General features: G+C 34.9%; 2 protein-coding genes across 2 annotated transcripts; both read left to right on the top strand.

Moving 5' to 3' along the window:
* The first annotated feature begins 7406 nt into the window (after window positions 1-7406).
* LOC113753934 (putative late blight resistance protein homolog R1A-10) lies at window positions 7407-11945 on the top strand. Its single transcript, XM_027298210.1, has 3 exons — window positions 7407-7991; window positions 9169-11431; window positions 11519-11945. Exons 1-2 carry the CDS (start codon window positions 7548-7550, stop codon window positions 11383-11385), a joined length of 2661 nt encoding a protein of 886 aa, XP_027154011.1. The 5' UTR covers window positions 7407-7547; the 3' UTR covers window positions 11386-11431; window positions 11519-11945.
* Window positions 11946-14319: 2374 nt separating this feature from the next.
* On the top strand, window positions 14320-16608 carry LOC113752430 (putative late blight resistance protein homolog R1B-16). The gene has a single exon (XM_027296542.1). The coding sequence runs from the start codon at window positions 14320-14322 to the stop codon at window positions 16606-16608; it is 2289 nt and encodes a 762-aa protein (XP_027152343.1).
* The last annotated feature ends 908 nt before the right edge of the window (window positions 16609-17516 follow it).

Raw genomic sequence — 17516 nt, 5'->3', positions numbered from 1 at the left:
TGCTTTATTAAAAATTATGTTTGGTAGCTGAGATCCAAATAAGACAAAGACAAATGCATGTTTGGTAGCAGATAAGATTACAACAGCACTTTAGAACAAATTTATCGAAGACCTGAGTCAATTGCAGCATTTGTTGGATGCTTTTGGCCTAATTTTTGCTCTAGTTTCTATCTGCAACTTTTTTTTGTAGATACATTTTTCATAATGTTCTTGTCAATATGAACATGACTATTGCTCTAGTTTTGGCACCTAAACCGAAAACGAATTTGGTCATGACAAGCGTCAGGTTTGTCTAATTTTTCCTTTTTCTTTTTCTTCTGTTTTCGGTTGGCAAGCAAAAGAGATCCATTAATGTCTCTGAACATATAGAATTCTCATTCAGTTTATGCTTTGCCTTCAATGATGTTTCGTTTTTTTGAACTCGTTGCCACGACTTAGGTTAAATTACATATAAACCTCTTGTGATTTTATCTATTATCACATGACACCTCCACCATTTCAAAATGTCCACTTCATTCCCCTATAGTTTTATATAAAGTGAAAACATCGTGAAAAATAGCAATGTAACGTCATTAGTTGAAATACCAATAGTATCCGTACTTAAATGCTAAATCAATCGCCAATTTAACTATTTTGTATAAAAGTATGGAAAAATTACGTGGATAAATACATAAATCATAAGAAGGTAAAGTGAATATTTATACAAATCAAAAGGGAGTTACAAGGATATTAAGATTTTATCACACGTACTTTTAAAGCATGTTTAGTATAAATGCCATAACTGATTATGTTTGGACAGTGAAATTATCCCAAATAATATTTCGCTTGCATCATAAACACATTTTCCAACCCACCTTTTTATATTTCTAACCACCATTTTATTTCACATACATTACATCATAAAAAGTATTACAGTAATTATTCCAAATAATATCTCAAATAATACTCTATCCAAACAAATACATTTTCTATTTCACATAAAATCACAAGGGGGTTATATGGCTATTTTCAAACCTTAAGGAGATCATCTGGCATTCTGTAAAACTACATGAGGTAATAAGTAATTTACCTAATGTTTAATGATTATTATTAGATTTTCCATGTATCTAAGTTGCAATGCCATTTTGGTCTATAGAGTCAATGAAGAATTGCAAAACCAAAAGATACTATGGTATAGCATATGAGTCGAGTCAGTGAGCAGTTCGAGTTTCACATGTGAGCCGATAGTGATCAGTTCGAGTCAAAACTCAACTCGAACTCGATCAACACCGAATTCGAATTCAAAGATATTCAACTCATTAGCTTGTAAATCAGTTTGATTTTATATATTTTATATATTTTTTATTTTAATTGTGAAATTACATATATAATCCTAATATTTTATTATTTTTTAAGAAAACTACTATTTTATTCATTTTAAAAAGTAAAATAATTATTTTTATTTTTTTTAAGTTCAACCTTGAGTTCGACTCGACTTGAATTTGAAATTGAACTCGAACTCGAACTTTACATTGAGAGTTCGTCGAACTCAAACTTTATATTGAGAGTTTGTTGAGCTCGAATTCGAATTCGAATTTAATAAAATTAAGCCGAGACTCGGTTCAATTAAGGCAAAACTCAATTTGGCTAGACTCTTTTGCAATCCTACTATGAAGGGAAATTTTTGAAAGAGTTGTGGTATAAATGCGATGACACTATCGTTGCATAGGATCAATCGACTGCAACATTGAAAAACTATCACATACATCCAGATTAAGGCCAGTTTAACAACTTCTGTCTCCAAAATCATCAGCAACTTCAAATTTTCGACTGTTATTCCTAAATTATCCTATTTTCTCAACCATACACACGTTTTCTGTAACTTATTAATTATAGTTAGCTAACGGGTAACTACCTAAGAACAACCCCTTAATTCATTGAGCACTAAACCTTGCTCTACTTTCTATCATCGCTTTTTGTTGTAAAGTCTCTCACTTTGCTTTATCCGACAAACACAACTATGTGGGATATTTCTTTGACGATGACTTTGGCCTGTGATCCTTAGATTTACAGTCGTTAAGTTAGCCTATTTTCTTAACTACATGCGTTTGTCACGCGTTAATTATAATTTCTTTACGTGTGAGGATATGCATAACACCTTCGACTACCTAAGAACTAGCACTTAATTCTTCGGGCAAGAAATTTTGCTCTACTTTCGTGCATGACTTTGCTGTAATTTCTGTCTCCCGTTTGCTCTACCCAACGATTGCAGGTCTATTTGGTTCTTTGAACATGACTTTGGCCGGGTACCTTATCAGTCAATTCCAGGAGTCGTTGGATGCTTTTGATGTTAAAACCGAGTACCTCCTAGTTGATTGTTCACCGAGCAAAATATGGTAAACGAAATAAAGAATAAAAAGTTCTATGTGGGGCTAAGATTGTAATTGACAGAAAATGCTATAGTCCCTTTCAGGTACAATAACCATGATTCTAATCTAAATTTTATGTTGCTGCATCGTTTAATGATTTAAACTCTTGAAACCATCTGAGCATTATCAACTCAAAAACCACGGTGTAAGAGCTCAAAAAAAAAAAGCACGGTATAACTCCTCGTAACTGTACGACACAAATGTACAAGAGTCTCTGTATAATTTGAGTTTCCATAAGGAAAAATCGTTCAAAACGTCGCTCATATTTTTGTAAAATGATTTTTTTTATCCATCACTTTTAAAAGTACACTTTTACGTCCCTTACAAATTTACATTGGTTATATTTGATCTCTATCTAGGTTTTCAATTAGTTTTTTGTCGAAATTCACCGTGTGTCTTGCATATGATCATTTTTGAATGACAAAATTGTCAAATCAAAATTTATATAATTTGATCCATAGTCCCTCATACTTTGCAAAATGAATTTTTTTTGTCCCTCACATTTCACAAAATAATTTTTTTCATCCCTCATTGATCATTTGTACGAATAACTTTTTTTTAACTCATATATATCTATTTGATTTCACTTGAATAATACGAATAACATGTAATATATCTCTATTTAATTTTCGTCTGTATGTACTGTTCAGATGAAATTAAAATAGATATATACAGGGGTTTAAAAAAATTGTTAATTTTTCACTCATGTTCATGATAAATTCAAATATATATACATATATATATATATGGGTTTAAAACAAAATTGTTAGATTTAAACCCATATATATATATATATATATATATTGAATAGCATATGTACAACTATAATTAATCTGTTTAGGTGAAATTAAATAGATATATATTACATGCTCTTCGTACTGTTCGGATGAAATCAAATAGATATATACATAGATTTTTAAAAAAATTATTCATACACATGATCAATTAGGAATGAAAAAATTCATTTTGTGAAATATAAGAGATAAAAAAAATTATTTTATGAAATGTGAGGGATGAAATAATTCATTTTGTGAAATATAAGGGACTATAGATAGATTATGTAAATTTTGATTTGACAATTTTGTCTCTAAAAAATGATCACATGCAAGGTACGTGATGAATTCCAACAAAAAATCAGTTGGAAACTTAGGTAGGGATCAAATATGATCAATGTAAATTTGTAAGAGACGTAAAATTATACTTTTAAAAGTGAAGAACAGAAAAAGTCATTTTACAAAATATGAATGACGTTTTGAACCATTTTTTCTTTTAATAATTGGCATAATTTGCAACTCTTATTAACATTTGTCTTATCAATGTCAACATCCTACTTAAAAATTCGTGCATGACTTTTCCTTTACTTTATGCTTGCTTTTGCTTTATAACATTAGTTTAGGTAGCTGAGATTCGAAAAAGAAAAAACAAAGGTGGGTTTGGTAGTCGCCGAAGAAATTACTCTGTTGTAGAACGAATTTGGCGAGGACTGAGTCAACTACCTGTGTCCTTGGATGCTACAATTTTCTCTTTTGCTTTTATTTGAAAGACAAAACAGATCCATCAACGTTTATAAAAATATGATTACCTTCTTGTAATTGAGAATGAATTGGGAACACTATTCCAAGAATAAATTGGGATTGAAGGACATTTGCAAATTGAGTAATAAACATTTCCTGCCTATGGATTCAAGTTGCAAGACTATTTTTGATGTATTGAGTGAGGAAGATTTCAAAGTCTAAGAGATAGTTGTAATATGGGACGGGTAATTTCATAGAGTTGTGACCAAAATGGTATGACAATTTTACTCTGTATTGGATGAGAACTTATGTTCAATTACCAAGAGATAGCATGAATTAAATAAATGCAACATTCGAGACATAGCTATTATTGTTGTTGATGTTAATTTACCCCAACGAAAAAAGGAATGCTTAGAGTGTTTCTGAATACGTTATTATTTGAAAAAAAAAAAAAGTTTTATTAGCAACATATATATATATTATTAATATTTTTATTTTTTAATTATCCTTTTAGGATGGCTTAGACTGTTTCTGAATAAAAAAAAAAAAAGTTTTATTAGCAACATAAATATATTTTTTAATTATCTTTTTTATCTTTCAAAAATCATAGCATAAAAAGTTCTACGCTAATTCTTCTAAAAATTTTTCTAAATAATCTTGTATCCACAGTCTCATAGTTGTTAACTTTAGCCCAGCCTATTAACAAGCGAACCAATCAACCTCCCGAACTGATCAACCAGATGAACCGGGCACTAGATCAGGCCGATCTCTTATCAAACCAAAACATTAACCTTCTCGTTGTAGACCTCCCTTACATCACCAACAAAATCTTACCACAAAGCAAAACTATCATTTCATATTTTATGGCACATTGCCATCTATTTTATTATTGATTTATTAAATATGTTTAATGTGCGATTATGTTCTTTCTTGTGTTTTAAATTGCCCATATATAATTGAATATTGGCATAAACTATTACAAATTTCTTTGTCTTAAGAATATATGAAATATCATTAGTTAATATTATTGTTTCTTAGATAACTTACTTAATAGTTGTCCCTTTGGGGACGTCGAATAAAATTGAACTTACTTAATAGTTGCCACGTAATTGCTCAATTAATTAAAATATTACATTGTGGCCAATTGATTCAACCACTCACCGAGGATTGAACTTATGATCCATTGAGTTCTCTGTTCCAATAAGACAAAACAAAATCATGGTAATTTATGAGAATCCACTTGCTGGCATTGCCCTTTCATCTCTTACTTGTGACTACAGATTGTAATTTTCTTTTGTTAAAAAAAGGTTTTGGGTGTTTCAGTTTCAATCACCACCACAGAACAAAACATGTTTTTCAAATTATAAGTCGCTTATAGGATTATTTACAAATTACCTACTAATACAGTTTTCATATCAGTAATGGGATTCAAGTACATACTTTTTTTTTATATAAATAAATGATTCATTTTTACCAATGGAGCCAATCCACATTGTATGTGATTGCGCGGGATTTACTAAATGTGATTTTCAAGTTTTCCACAGTCCCACGTACATGGTTTCTTTTGGATTGTTGAATTATTCCAAATACTATTTCATTTGCATCATAAATATATTTTCTAATTCATTTTTTTATAATTTTAATTACTTTTTTAATTCACGCACATCGCATCACAAAAAGTACTACAGTAATTATTCTAAATAATATTTCAAATAATACCCTATCCAAACACTAATGAAATCCAAACACTAATGAAAGTTATGTTAGCTTTCTTGGAATTCTCCAAATTCCAAACCACACGGTTTTGTTGGGAGGATATTTATGTAACTTCATGCAAGTTACACACCTTTTTTGGCGTATTGTCTAGCTCTCTCTCTCTCTCTCTCTCTCATGTCCTCCCAAATCAGCCATTGTTATACTTTACTCCTCTAAATCTTAAGCATAGCCATCCGTATTTACGACACTTAATATGCTAACAGGAAATTGAGGGAGCAATTTTACTTTGCAACCCCTAATTCGTATTTGATTTTCTTTCTATAACCTAAATTTCAATTTTGAATATTTTGTAACCTAAACTTTGAAATCCATTTTAGTTAAGTCCAACTTTTAGTACCACAAGAAAAACTAACAAAAAAGGAACATGCACATAACGCGTGCGGGTGTAGCAATTTCATATTCGTACCAGAAATTACTCATTTTGCATCCCTAACTCATATCCAACTTTCAGTTTGTACCCTAACCTTCTCATTTTTGGATATATTATACTCTAATTCTCAAATTGGTCCTATTTGAGTCCAATAGTAGTAAATGCCATGAGCAAAATCAACAGAAGTATGGAGCCTACTGACTATGTGCAAGTGTAGCAACAATTTGGTCTTATGTCATGTGTTTTAGCATTATTAGAAAAAAAAAACTCTAGTTACCCGATAAAGAAAAAGAGAGCCGACCAAAAAAAAGGAAAAGCTATGGTTTCAATCGAAATCTTTTGAGCATGAACATATCCAAACTTAACCTTAGAAGAAAATTCTTGAGATATGCCAAACACTAGGTTAGTGAGGTGTATTAGTCATTTGTATTTGGAAGATAAATGCCACTAATGCCTCTTTGCTAGTGGATTCACCCCGAGCCATGCCCTCAATATATGGAATTTGTGCACAAATTTATGGGTAAGAAGGATGATTAAATAGCTAAAAGACTGTTAAAGAACAAGAACCTTCAGTTAAAGAATTACAATATGCTGTTGTTATTTATAATCCACTATGTCTTTGTTTTTTATTCCATTTTGTTTGACAAAGACAAGGAACGGCAATACATAGATCTCTAAGAATAGCTTATAGAGATGTCTTTGCTTTTGCTAGTTTTGCAAAGGATGTTAGTAATTGGACTCTAGTGAGAATGATTCGAGAGTTTAGCTTACAATATGTCCTAAATTGAAGTTCACAAAGCAAAGGATGAATCATATATAAGTTAGGGGTCCAAAGTGTAATAAGTCATTTTTACAAATGTGCAATTGCTAGATACATGCGTGCTAATTACTTCTATTAGTTTTGTTTACGGTGTTAATATTAGACTTTGAATGGGATTGATTGGAGAATTTAGGAAACAACATGTTCAAAAAAAATTTAGGGTATAAAGTAAGAATCGGGTATAAGTGAAGGGATGAAAAGTGAAATTAGTCCTAAAATGAGTGTTACAATTAAATTTGTAACTTTAAAATAAAATTTTTCCTATGGTGCTACTACTATTCTTCTTTTGTTAATTATCGGAAAAAAACTAACCTTTAATTAACGCCTGATGTAAGCAAAGACTAACCTTTAATTAATTGTTCATTTTTTTTTTCTTTTAAGTAGTATTATTTCACGCGCAATACACGCGAAAACGAGTCTCGAAATGTTAATGCAAGGAAACTACACATTTGGTTCCTAATAACGACTTTGGCCAGGAACTCTGAGTCAACTCCTGGTGGACTTAGCATCCATCCATTGCCTCCAAGGATTTAAGCCCGACTGGGCTCCTGCTTAACGTCCAGAACAACTTGTAATTTCATCAATTCTTGGTAGATCAAAGAGAAAAAAAAAAGAAGGCAAAAAGAGAGGATCTAGAGGGCCGGCCAGGGAGAAAGACCATGTCAGAAGCAGCTGTGAGTTTTGTCCTAGAAAACCTGAAGCAAATACTAGTTTATAACTCCCATTTAATAGCTGATGTGAGGGAGAATGTTGAGAAATTGTGCGATCAGCTCAAGATTCTGAATGGCTTTGTCAAAGACTACACAGAAATGAACAGCAACACCGAGGCCCTGAAGGCGCTGAGGAGGGAGCTCAAAAGCGTGGTCAGCGAAGCCGAGGATGTCGTCGACAAGTACATCGTTCATGCCTCGATGCAGAAGGCCAGAGGAAAAGTTGAAAAGGTGCTCAAGATTGTTGATTATGGGAGCAAGCTTCGAGACCTGGGGAAGGAAATAGAGCAAGTCAGTGGAAGAGTGAAGGTTATTCTTGAGAGCCAGATAGTGCCTCGTTTGGAGGCTGCACAAATCCAGGACATAGCCAATGAACGTGCAAAGAAAAAGCAGGTAAAAAGAAAAAAAAAACTATGGCCTTTTGATTTTCTCAGTTATTTATTGCTATTTACTGCATTTTTAGATATTTTCTTAGTTAATAAAAAGTTATATATATATTTTTTAAAAAAGATACTTGTATAACCAGGTTATTGATTCTTTATCTATATGGAATTTTGACATGTCACAGCCAATTTTAATTTGTTAACTGCCCTTAAAATGTGAGATCTAAGGATGTGATCATGTCTAATTAGTTGAAAATAATTGATAGAATCATCACTAGGATCGACCACTTTATAATTTGTTGAATATACTGATTTTTTACAAAAACAATGAAGTACTCTAGTAAAGTTTTGTTACTCTATAAATTTTAAGCCGTATAGAAAAATCATACATTAATATCCCCAGGACTTCATAAGTTGAAAATTTTTTTTTTTTAAAATACATGAATGTCAAATTTACTATGTTGTCTTTGTGTTTTTCTTTTAAATCCTATATAAACCTAGATTTATCTATTTAATTTTGATACTTCTCCAGCAAACAACTTGTCAATCTACTTTTTTTTCGTCTTTTTTGTTAATCCGTATTTACTTAGCGACCACTTTTTCTAAATATATTCCCAAACATTACAGACTGTAAAGACACTTAGGGCAACATGCTTCCACTTGACATAGGGGAGGCCACTCATTCTGCTAAAATCTGAAGTTAAAATGATAAAAATAACAGTTTTGCTTTAGTAACAATTGACCTAAAATAAGTGATTTCATTTGGATAATCATGATTGGCCACAATCAAGAAGTTATAAAATAATAAGAAACATGTTCAAAGTTATGAAATAACAAGAAGTTTACATACTTCCCCATCATAGAAGCATAATTTTGTTTTTAAAAAACTTTGAACATGCTCCCCAATCATCTTTTTATCTTATACACTCTTTCCAATAAATAGATATAATAAAATTTCTTTTAAAAGTACTCAAAAAATAAAATATTTTCTGGATGGATCGAACTATTGACAGCAAATGAATAAAAGCTATTCGAATGGGAGAACTTTCACATAATTTGAAGTCTGTTACAGCATCTTGGCAGGAAAAAAAAATGAAACTGTGATATCTTTCCCGTCATTGTTCTGCCAATTGGCTTGATCATTCCTCATCGTGCTATGTAGTTTTGACATGCTTAACATCTAATAGGCCCCAATAGTTGAGGAAGACAATGTGATTGGATTTGATGATGCAACAAAAGCAGTGATGGAACTTCTCAAAGCAGGATCAGAGGACCTCGAGGTTATATCAATAGTGGGTATGCATGGGCTGGGGAAGACGACACTAGCCAAAAAGGTCTTACACGACCCAAAAATTGAGTATGATTTCTTCGCTCGGGCATTTATCTACGTTTCTCAGCAATTTGAGAGAACTGAGGTGTTCCTCAATATTCTGGGGTCTATTGGGCAGCTCACTGAGGAAGCGAAAAATATGCCAGAAGAAAAATTAGCAGAACACGTTCGCGAACAATTGAAGACCAGAATGTACTTGATAGTTATGGATGATGTGTGGAAGATAGAGGACTGGGATAAACTCAAAGTAGCTTTTCCGAACAATAAGAAGCGCAGCAGAGTCTTGATTACTACTAGAAACACCTCCGTGGCTATTTATGCAAATCCAGCAGTTGAGCCATATCATTTGGACTTTCTAACTTTTGATGCCAGTCGAGAGTTGCTACGGAGGAAGGTTTTTGGTGAGAACAAGTGCCCCGAAGAAGTGGAACAATATGAACTGCATATAGTAAAGAAATGTGATGGACTGCCCCTGTCAATAGTGGTGATTGCAGGTATTCTCATTAAACACCGGCAGATTGTTCGTTGGTGGAGTCGAGTTGCTGACAGTGTCAATGACTACATTTCCAGGGATGAAAAGCATATTAAGGATGTTATAATACTGAGCTACAACCATTTGCCTTACCATTTGAAACCTTGTTTTCTCTATCTTGGTGTCTTCAGGGAGGATTTTGAGATCCCTGTGTGGAAGTTGTTGCGATTGTGGATCGCTGAAGGGTTTGTGCCTCAGCAAAGAGATTTAAACTTGGAGGATATTGCAGAGGAATATTTGGAGGAACTTGTTGACAGGAATCTAGTTATGGTGGGACAGAGGAGGTCAAATGGCCAAATCAAAACTTGTCATGTCCACGACACTTTGCGTGACTTTTGCAAGGAGGAAGGTAAGGAGGAAAACATTTTCCAAGAAATTAAGCAGGATAACCTGGAAATCTTTTTTTCCAAGAACCCAACCTTGGATGATTATCGTCGTTTGTGCATTAATGCTAATGTCATGGCTTATATTTCTAAAAAACCTTCTGGTGCTCGTGTTCGCTCTTTCTTGACTTCTGCCAAGGAAGAAACTACCTTGGATGCTAAACATGTCCCCCTTATCCCAAGAGCATTCAAATTGCTTAGAGTGTTGGACGCAAAATCACTAAGATTTACTCTGTTTCCCCCTGATCTGTGCCAACTAGTTCTCTTGAAGTACATTTCCATATCTTGCAAACTTGACATCCTTCCTCCTGCAATGTCTACACTGTGGAGCTTGCAAACTCTTATAGTAGACACAACTGCTCGTACCCTTCAAGTCAAATCAGACATATGGAAGATGCCACAATTGAGGCATTTGCATACTAATGCATCCACTTCTTTGCCATGTCCCACAACAACTAAAGGTAAGGAAGAAGCCTCGGTAAATGCAAATTTACAAACCTTGTCTTCCATCTCACCAAAAAGTTGTACAAAGGAATTGTTTGAAAGGGCTCCCAAACTCAAGAAATTGGCTATTTGTGGGAGATTGGCCATACTTATTGAGGCCAATGGTCAATCCAGATTATTTGAAAGTCTCTGCACATTGCAGTTCCTTGAAAACTTGAAGTTGTTGAATGAAGATGTATCCTCCCCATTGAATAGACTTCCTCAAGAAAACAATTTTCCCAGGAAGTTGACAAAGTTGACTTTGTCAAAGACTTTCTTGCCTTGGAATCAGATGTCTGTACTAGGAAAGCTTGAGAATCTTGAGGTTCTGAAGTTAAAAGACAATGCATTCAAGGGAAACAGGTGGAGGACAGAAAGCGGGGGATTTCAAAGTCTCCAATTTCTGCACATTGGAAGCACAGATTTGGTGATCTGGGATGCTGCAGCAAATCACTTGCCCAAACTTAAGTGTCTTGTCCTTAAGCACTGCACTGCGCTTCAAGGAGTTCCACATAGCTTTGCAGATATTTCCACCCTCCAGATAATTGACCTTCATTGCACCAATCATTCGGTGGCCTCCTCAGCCATGAAGATCTATGTGTTGAAACTGGAGCAAGCACAACAAAAAGCCACTAAGAGCAACAGGTTTAAGCTCTTTGTATATCCCCCAGTTTAGTTGATGATTACCACATAAACCAAATTTGCCCTTGCTTCTTTGACTGGTTAGTAAAGTTCTTTCCATTCCTTTTCATCACCTTTCTTGTTTGCTTGATCATCTTTAAGTGTTACTACGTTTTCTTATCTTTCAGGAAGTTTATCGTGAAGAGATAAGACAATTCACTTTTTGGCTGAAGGAGGAAAACTGAGGAGCAAGAAGAAGAGGTCTTTTCTCAACGTTTTTCTGCTTTGATAACTTCCAGCTGCAGCTTGAGATTTTTAACTTTGGTTTGTGATTTCCTTGTAATGGGAGGTTAGGCTTTATTAGTCTTCCTCTGAATTTGTACTAGTATGGATCAAGTTTTACTTGCATCTTTCTTCTTCTGCTATCTTTTGTGGTGAATAAACTTTTGTACTTTTATTCTATTCCCACCAAAAGTGTAAAAAATATCTGTTGTGTTTGAATAGCTATCTTGAATAGCTAGGTTGCTGGTACTGTGCTAGCTATCTTGCTAGGATTATTAGGCAAAAACAAGGAGAAATGGTAAACGAGCTGTTTGTTGTCATAGGCAGCCCTAATTGATGATGTATTTTTCTATGTTCCAACTGCTTGAAGTAGTTTGCAATTTCAAATGATTTCCTTTTTAAATTAGTTCTGTAAAATATTCATTCCTTAATTTTGTGGTATAGACACAATTAATCTTCCACAGGAATTGTTTGATACAATTCTATAGGTACTTCAAAGTTGGAAACAGTGCCAAACCATGGATTAATAATCTGGTTCCTTCAATCACGGAAATGCTGTCTACCAAGTCTGAATCTATATCATTTTATAAAAGAAGAATGGATGGTTGGAACTTGGAACTTGGAACTTCCATATTAAGTGATATCTCAAATTTACAAGCTCATTAGGAAGTTTTCAAGCTTATCATGCAAATAAAAAAAAAAAAACAATCATTTAAGATTAAAAAAAAATAAAGTAAATGTCAACATTGAAATTGTACTCAAGCGACCAAATAAATCCATATAACAAAGCTTAAGTGCTCAAAATGTTTTAAGGAGGACTCACAGAGTCATTTTATATAGAACACATTATGAGAATCAAAAGCAGACTGACTGTTATTTTAGGGACAGTTAACCAGTCATTGACTCCTTAACACATTTAATTAGTGCAAAGTCAGGAGAAGACCACATCTCTGATTACTTAAACTTTTATAATCAATTTTTTATTTGTTCAACTACTTGATGCAGTAGGGTTGTGCCGTGTTGTTATCACAAGAAAACTTCAATTATTGGGTCTCCCAAATTAACAAACCTGAATAGCTGAACTTCACCATTGCTTTGCCATTACCTTGAGCTTGCTGTATTAGCTGAACTTTTGCACAGAAATTATTACAACTAATTAGAGTGGCATAGATGTCTATGACTACCAGTTGCTTTGCCATTACCTTGAGCTTTCTGAAGCAGCTTGAAACAGATTGGGATTTGGAAGTTAGACAGAAGGCTCAAATCCAAACTCTCAGACTGAAAGCAGGTTTTCTCAAAGCCCTTTTCAGCTGCACTGGAAAATGGCAGATTGATGATATTAATTTGAAAGTCCTCCTTGCGCATATACAGACTGTGATCCTGAAGGTAGATAAAGATCTTCAGGTTCTTTGGTCAGAATTGAATCAGATACCATCAAAAGAATGTCAGAGAATTCCAGCTGATTTGTATGTTTTGGTCTCAAGCTCACTACTAAAACTTGAGATGATTAATCCGGACATACAAGATGTCTATGGTGCACTTTCCAACTCGACAAGATTGACTTGTTCAACAATGGATGCTGTAATAGAATCTTTTGATGTTCTTCTAGAGTATCTGAAGGATCTAATGAGATGCAAGTCTCATTCTGTTGTTCCAGTGAAGAAGGAAATTGAAGCCCTTGAAGATAAGCTAAGGCATCGGAGAAATTTCCTTGGGATTACGAAGAGGTGGTGCGATGACCATGAGGAATTGAAGGATTTCTTGACTCAGACTGAAGCTGTGGCTGACAACATGGCGTGTCTCTTGTACTTGTGTTCCGAAGATTGCAAGATGGAAGAAAATATTGTGAATGAGATGAATATTGAACTTTCTTATCAACTACAGAAGCTAAATCCTTTTCATCTTGATGTTAGAGAGAAACATATCAAAGCCCTAAAAGCTTTGAAATCAGCAGGACAAAGTGTTTTCTTGGTGGATGAGCATGTTCTTGGATTTCTTGACTCTCTCCTTGCCAACACGGTGGAGCTATCAGACTTTAAGGCAAGTTCCCTACTTGCAATTGATCAATTAGAATATCTGCACGAGGAGCTGAAAATCCTGAGATATTTTCTCATGGATCCATCAGCTGAGAAGTACATTGAGAATCATCCGAAAGTGAGTAGCATATTTTTGCAAATGAAACGTGTTGTGTGTGAGGCAGCATGTGTTATCTACTCCTCTTATGATCATAATATTACTGAAGACATTACCAGGAAACAGAATCTTGCAATTACTGATTTGCTTCAACAGTTCAAGTTAATCAAGCTAGAGGCCAGAGATACCTATGATGAATTAATTCCAAAATCCTTGAGATCCAACTTCCCCAAAACTAATGAGCTGGGCTTCATTGATTTTGTCAGCCAGAAACTGAAGGAGCTTCTAAGTTCTAAGGATGATTCAATTGATCAATTACGGCATCATATAGAGACAGTTTACCAAAACATTTTGTCCTTTAGAGGAGACATCACTGAAGCTAGAGAGCAGTTTATAGAACAAGGATTGGAAGATCCTTGGAAACGCTTCAAAGATAGTGTACCACACTGATTATGTCATCGACTCATTCATCCTCAGAGATGAGCCTCTATGGTATCACAAGTTGGGGTTATTCGATATCATTGAAGAGATTAGCATTATCAAAGTAGAGGTCAATTGGATCAAAGAAAATACTATGGCTAACCTGGCAGCCCCCAAGTTTTCCCTGAATGTAGGCGGTGCATCATCTTCAGAAGCTAATTCTGAAAATTTTGAGGCACTGACAGCTCGCAACTATGAGGCTGCAGGTGAAGTTATGAACCCCATTGACTATGTGGAGCTGTTTGAGGATGAAGCTAAACAGATAACAGAGGAACTAACAAATGGTTTGACACAGTTGAGAATGCTCTCTATTGTTGGAATGCCAGGAATTGGTAAGACAACATTAGCCAATTCCATATACCAGAGTCCTTTAGTTCCTCTGCACTTCCATGTTCATGCAAGGTGTTGTGTCACTCAGTTGTATCAAAAAAGAAGATTGTTGCTGGAAATTCTGCAACAAGTTAATGCAAGAACCGAGCCAAGACATGGATTGACTGATGATGAATTAGCAGAAGAGTTGTATAGAAGTCTGAAGGGGAAAAAGTATGTCATCTTCTTTGATGATTTGTGGGATACCAGGCTGTGGAATGATATGAGTACCTCTTTCCCAGATGATAATATGGGAAGCAGAATTATGTTCACAAGCCGATTTCATAACATTGTGTCACAAATTGAACGTAAGAGTATTACTTATCCTCTCAATCCCTTATCAGAGGTTACTTGTTGGAAATTGCTGGAAGTGAAGCTTTTTCAAAAAGAATGCTGCCCTCAAGAACTTTTGGGAGTTGGAATGCAAATGGCTATCAATTGCAAAGGCCTACCACTTGCTGTGGATTTGGTAGTTGGTCTGCTCAGAAACAAGGAGAGAAGACAAGATTGTTGGGAACAAATTGCAAATAGTTTAAATACACACCTTCTTGCAGATCAACAGGGTCGATGCTGGGGTATACTAGAACTCAGTTACAACCATTTGCCAAATCATTTGAAGCCATGCTTTCTCTATTTCAGAGCATTTTCTGAGGATGAAGAAGTTCCGGTATCTGAGTTGATGTGGTTATGGATTGCAGAAGGATTTGTTCAACCACAAAAAGACGAGAAAGGAAGCTTAGAGGATGTAGCTAAGAAGTACTTGAGCGATCTAATTGCTAGAAGCCTCGTAATGAAAACCAAAAGAGGATCTCTTGGTGGAGTCAAAGCAAGCCGCATTCATGATCTACTGCATGATTTTGTCTTGGCAAAAGCTAAAGAAGAGTGCTTCATGAAGGAAATAAATGGTTATGAGCATTTGATTTCACCTTCTTGTGTCCACACAATGTCCAAGCCATACCGTTTGTTTGTCCATTCCAGGTGGATGGATGGTGCTGCAATAACAAAGCCTTCTGCTGTTCGCGTCCGCTCTCTGGTAGTCTCTCGATTTGCAGCTTCATGTCTAAAATCCAATTCATTTGCTTTGCAAAATTTCAAACTTCTGAGGGTGTTACAACTTTCAGACATCAAAACTGACTGCTGGACTAGCGTATTCTGCCTGTTTCATCTGAGGTTCTTATCACTCGAAACTTACTCATATATGATCCCACCAGAAATAAGCAATCTCCAGAGCCTGGAAACTTTTCTTTTGAGGCTGAAAAGATACGGAGAAATTGAATTACCAGAGACTATTTGGGACTTGGTGAAACTGAGACATTTCAAGATATGGGGGTCATCCACTTTGCCAAAATACAATCTGGAGAAATTCTTCAAGTTTGATAATTTGCAAACACTTGCGACTCCAGCCTTTTGTTGTGGAGAAGATACTGAGAAGATCTTGAGAGGCTTACCTAGTCTTCGAAAGTTAAGTTGCATACTTCTGGATTCATGGGATAATTCTTTGAAATGCAACCGCTTTCCAAATTTGGACTTCCTCACGCGACTTGAATCACTCAAGGTGGAATACAGTGGTGAGGTGCAACAACGTTGTGAGTTCAACTTCCCCTCGAATCTCAAAAAGTTGACTCTCTCAAGGTTCTTCTTACCGTGGAGTGAAATTTCGACCATTGGAAGGCTACCTAATCTTGAGGTTCTCAAATTACTATGCGGTGCATTTGAAGGGAAATTATGGGACATGACAGAAGGTGAGTTTCTTGAACTCAAGTTCTTGATGTTGCAGAATTTGAACATTGCTCAATGGAATGCCTCAGAAGGGGATCACCTTCCTTGCCTTGAAACACTAGTATTGGCTAATTGCAATCAACTTGAGGAGATCCCTTCTTGTTTAGGTGATGTGCTAACGCTAGAGAAGATTGAGTTGCAACATTGCAGACGCTCTGTTGAGATATCCGCCAGGACAATTAAGGAAAAACAAGAGGAAATGGGAAATGAGCAGTTTGTTATCACCCTTAAATGATTTAAGTACTTGTGTATGTTTCATATTGCTTGTGTTGTGAATTCTATCTTCTTTTCCTGTCAACCCAGCAACCTGTTTCCATATAAGCTCTCATTCTATAGTTTTGCTTCTTTCCTTTGTGGTTTATTTTCTTCTTCACTCACTCATTATACTGACCAGTATTCACTTGATTAAACTTAATCAAACTGATCAGGGAGCAATTTGTATGAATGTTCATCAACTCAAACAGTAAAACTGGTACGTTTCATCAGCCAGGCTGCTTGATAACATTATTGAAAAAATTATCTACCACTGAATGAGTCAAGAAGTACCTAGATTACATTGAAATCTTTCAGAAAAATAAAAACATATCACTCGGCCTTTTGCTTATGCTGAAACATCATTTGTTGATAAAAGTTCAACGCGAAACGACATTTTCTCTGACAATTCTTCATGGTTAGATGACACTTTTTAGATTTCCCTTTCATACAATCTCTATGTTTTCAACTTGTAAAACTAACATTTACAAGACAAGATTCAGACTCGTATATTGCAACTTCAATCGAACCTAAATTACGTGTAGCCTATAATGATACTACTATATAGTACTTCAGACTCGCATATTGCAACTTCCTAAATTACATGCCACGCTAGAAGGTCTAAATTGTCAGGAGATGAATGTCGAAAGTAGTTATTGATAGATGACCAGCTAACCATTATTCCAAACAATTAAGAGTAATTAGAGGTCAATCTGAATCTCAAAAAATGCTCACCGGCAACTAGAAGGGAACCCTTTACACTAAACAACACAATCACCTAAAGTTCCCTCGTTAACATATGAAACTGAAGCAAGCTCAGAAGAAGACTTTGAAAGCAGTAGTATGAGCCTACAAAATAATGAAGTTGTTCCGCGGCCAACATATAAAAAA

Source organism: Coffea eugenioides, chromosome 11, assembly GCF_003713205.1.
Source record: "Coffea eugenioides isolate CCC68of chromosome 11, Ceug_1.0, whole genome shotgun sequence".
Classification (NCBI taxonomy): Eukaryota; Viridiplantae; Streptophyta; class Magnoliopsida; order Gentianales; family Rubiaceae; genus Coffea; species Coffea eugenioides.
This window is presented reverse-complemented; position numbering and strand designations above follow the sequence as displayed.

Coding starts and splice junctions, on each gene's coding strand:
- LOC113753934 (XM_027298210.1), top strand. CDS start 7,548: ATGTCAGAAGCAGCTGTGAGTTTTGTCCTAGAAAACCTGAAGCAAATA. Junction 7,992..9,168: donor AACGTGCAAAGAAAAAGCAG/GTAAAAAGAAAA, acceptor AACATCTAATAG/GCCCCAATAGTTGAGGAAGA.
- LOC113752430 (XM_027296542.1), top strand. CDS start 14,320: ATGGCTAACCTGGCAGCCCCCAAGTTTTCCCTGAATGTAGGCGGTGCA.